Below are 3,595 nucleotides of genomic sequence, written 5' to 3'. Positions count from 1 at the left end.
ATTATACAAAAGTAATCCTATAAGCTGACGTGATTTGATATAGTTCATCAGATTATAAAGTTACTTTTATTGTAAAATAAATCTAACAGATCAAATAAAATCACGTTAATTTATAAGATTATTTTTGTGTAATTTCTTTGTGAATATAGCGATACTCTTGTGTTAATATAGCGTCTTTTAAAAGATTGTCGCATCAACGAGTGTAACTAATGATGACAAGTTTTAGAATGAAATGTAGCATCGTTGAAATGCTATACACAAACGATGCACTATATGTTTTCCCAAGTAAAAGAAGAAAAATGCAGTAATATGTTATACATTAATGGAATTGTCTTCAAAATAGCCGCATGGACATGGCTATGCATAGTATAACATATCTTCACGACAGAGATACGTGAGTTCTAGTTGATCTTCAGGTATCACAGTTAGACAACTTAGATTTCTTTCACTCGAGCGTATCTTACAAGAATCAAGATGAGAAAATGTTCCTTAGATTTCCTGTTTTCCGGACATCTGTTGAAAGTAAATGGGAAAACAAACCTCTGTTTGCTCAAACATCCACCAAAAACCAAAAACCCTCGACTCCAGAATCTGATTCTCCACTGCGAGACTAAAAAGTCACCAGGAAACTGTGAATGATTGTGCAGTATTTACAAATTTGAAGAGGCACTTCTCCCACGCCGAGAATGCACAAACAACCCAGCTACTACCTTACCCAACTATCTTCTAATTTTTTAGTCAGTTGAAACTAGACACCGAGCTAGAAATGTGAAATCTGCTAACAACCGAAGCTTCCCCTTTCATAAATGTTTATCAAATGCCACTATTATCGTTGCTGTTGTGAGAAATCTCAAGTGCTGCAACTTTGGCACGATATGCTGCTGCTGCCATAGCAGTGTTTACCCTCTCACCCTGAGGAAGCTCACAGGCTTCACTCACAGAAGCAAATCTTACTTCAGCAGGAGGAATGAAACAGTCTATTGAAAGCCCTGGGACATTGAAAGCCACTTCCTCTATTGTCCATGCTTCTTCCATCCTGGTTTTTGTGTGGCTCATTGCTGTTTCTCCAAACCTGAAAAGGGTTACTACTGAACGACCGGAGTGAGCGATCATGACTCCCTCAACGGGCCTGTAATCATCAAGGAATGAATTGATTGTAGTCTCCCAATACACAGCATCGCCTCCATTATTCTGAATGCGGGTCAAATGGGAATCTTCCAAGTGCACTAGGAGCCCTGTTTTCTGGCTGAAGTAGCCAAACAAGACGTGCCTTATGATCTCTGCCGGGCCTTCGCTCCTGGCTTTCAGTGTCACAGGATCGGCACAGAGCTTGAGGATGAAACAATCTTCTCCATTGATGTTCTTCTCTCCAATGCATCTTGCATTGGTAAACATGCTTGCAGTGGTTCTAGGGTCAAGTCCCTGAAGAAGGGAAAACATATAAATGAACTGCCTATGTGGGACGTGGTGGGAAGCAATTTGAGGAAATAGAGGAATACTGGAGAATTAAGCCCATGAAGGCTCACCTGTAGAGCTCTGCGCAACGGTCTAACAGGCCCTTTTGCAGCATGTGCACCAAGCCAAGGCGTGTGCCTCCAGACAAGCTTCCCATTGCAACCAGCATGAACCTTGCTGCCACCAAGTGCAAGCTCTACATACCACATGTCTGGATTCATCTGCCACAGGACAAACCCACCCGATTCTGCAGCTTTGGATGAGTTCCGGTTCCTTATGACCCTGTTGGCCGTCTCAAACTCAGAAGCTATCATCCTCACCTTCCCCATGGCATAAGCATTGTGGATGGTGTTTTGAAGTTTTTGCCCTCCAGAAGCTGCAGTGTACTGCTGCAATATGTACTGAGCAGACGAACTTTCCTGCAAAGTCCGCCAGAAAATCATGTTTCATTAGCTGAAGCAACGGGAAAACCTCAAAGAAATTGGAAAAATTGCTCAGCTTTTACCACGAATCTAGCCAGAAAAATGCTCAAACAGCATTCATCCCACTTCCTCAATTGTTAATTGTATATAAAGGCATCAAATGCTCCGATTTCACTATCAAAACTACTAAATGAAATCCTTCAGATTCGATTACACGAGCAAATCCACAAATATTTTTATATATTAAACGGACAATACAAATTTTAAGTTTTTGAAGAATAGATTTGACTTCAAAGAACTCATTCATGTGTAGTGGTGATAAACAATTCAAGAAGCGTGAAAAAAAAGTGACCTACATCCATTAAAACATTCAATAAAATTTTTTACAACCTGAGGAGGCTCACTAACGTTAAAGAAACTAAACATTGAAGTCAGGGAAAAAAATAGAATAAAACATTCAAGAAATTAATTTTCTTACTCTAAATGTAACATGAAAGAAACTAAACGAAACAATGAACACAGATAACACTGTCAACAGAGACAATAGAATATACAAAAGTAAGAGAAAATATAAGAAAACTAACGATTGGAGTGTCTTTGATGCTAAGGTGAGGGAAAGGATCGGCGGAGCTAACGTGCACGGGTGCGAGCGGCGCACCCAAGACTCCAAGCAACAGCCTCAGATCCGAGCGTTTATAGGCAGAGCACGAGACGGAAGGCGCCCTTGAGAGCTGGCCCATCTTCATCCACTGTCCCCACCTTCCTTCCATCCTTGAATCCTCGCCGTCCGTGCCGTCTGGACCTTCCTTCAACGGCGACAAGGCCTCAAGCGGCCTCAAGCTCCCGGATCTCGGAATCAACGTCTCCGGCTGCGCATTGTGGTGGCCCTTCCTCCTCCGCCGCAGCAAGCTCGACATGGGTGACCCACTTCTCGCCGGACTCTTCGCCCTTGACCTCCCCGGCGACAACCCTCTGACAACCTCCTCCTTCAGCGCCGAAAAGAAACCCTGCTTCCTCTCCATTTTTACACACCCAAACCCCCCTCCAAACTCAATGACACAGATAAAGAACTGAATGAGGAAGAAAAGAACGATCAGAGTGCTCTTAACTCTTAAGAGCGAAATACTAAAAAGACAGTGAGAACAAAGCCTACTGAAAAGCTAACTGAGAGAGAGAGAGAGAGAGAGAGAGAGAGAAGAATGCCGTTTTGAAGAAGGGAATTGGGCAATGATATGTAGGCCAGTAGACTGTTGTTATCCTGCGCCCTTTTTTTTCATTTAATATTCTTAAATATATAATAATAAATTTTATAACTTTTTCTCTTCGTGGGGCTGGGTTCTGAGAGGAAGGACGAGACCCTGGGAAAATATTTTCTCGTGATGGAAACTGAGATGGAAAATCTTCAACCATGTTATTTTTTAACTTCCCGTGAGTCGGATGATACGGCAGGAGAGCTGTGGTGTTCAGAGTCTTCGGCGCCGATGGCAACGGTCAAAGGACAAAATTAAACAAATGTTTTGTTTCTTTAAGGAAAATATTTAATATGGAATTTTTATTTCTTAGTGCACATCAATGATGGGCTTTATGGTTCCATAATCAGCATACTAAGCACGCGGCAAAGATGGGGGCGTGTTTTTTCTTTTTTCTTTTTTTTTTTTTAACTTTAAATGAACGATTAATATTGATATATTTTATATCTTATATTTATTGAGTATTCT

The 3,595-nt window shown here is 41.4% G+C and overlaps 1 protein-coding gene across 1 annotated transcript; it reads right to left on the bottom strand.

The window, feature by feature from the left end:
• Positions 1–233: 233 nt before the first annotated feature.
• Positions 234–3,329, bottom strand: LOC121243251. The gene is made up of 3 exons (XM_041141348.1): positions 2,462–3,329; positions 1,527–1,874; positions 234–1,422 (listed from the first exon to the last, which is right to left on the bottom strand). The coding sequence occupies exons 1-3, from the start codon at positions 2,897–2,899 to the stop codon at positions 814–816; spliced, it is 1,395 nt and encodes a 464-aa protein (XP_040997282.1). The 5' UTR covers positions 2,900–3,329; the 3' UTR covers positions 234–813.
• Between the last annotated feature and the right edge of the window lie 266 nt (positions 3,330–3,595).

This window comes from Juglans microcarpa x Juglans regia, chromosome 8D (assembly GCF_004785595.1).
Source record: "Juglans microcarpa x Juglans regia isolate MS1-56 chromosome 8D, Jm3101_v1.0, whole genome shotgun sequence".
In the NCBI taxonomy this organism is placed as follows: domain Eukaryota; kingdom Viridiplantae; phylum Streptophyta; class Magnoliopsida; order Fagales; family Juglandaceae; genus Juglans; species Juglans microcarpa x Juglans regia.
The sequence above is the reverse complement of the archived record's forward strand: the minus strand, read 5'-3'. Positions and strand labels throughout refer to the sequence as shown.

Bases quoted from the DNA above. Each gene is read 5' to 3' on its own strand.
- LOC121243251 (XM_041141348.1), bottom strand. From the start codon at position 2,899: ATGGAGAGGAAGCAGGGTTTCTTTTCGGCGCTGAAGGAGGAGGTTGTC. The intron at 1,875-2,461 runs GTTAGTTTTCTT...CGGACTTTGCAG, and splicing joins GCATCAAAGACACTCCAATC to GAAAGTTCGTCTGCTCAGTA. The intron at 1,423-1,526 runs GTGAGCCTTCAT...TCCCTTCTTCAG, and splicing joins CGTTGCGCAGAGCTCTACAG to GGACTTGACCCTAGAACCAC.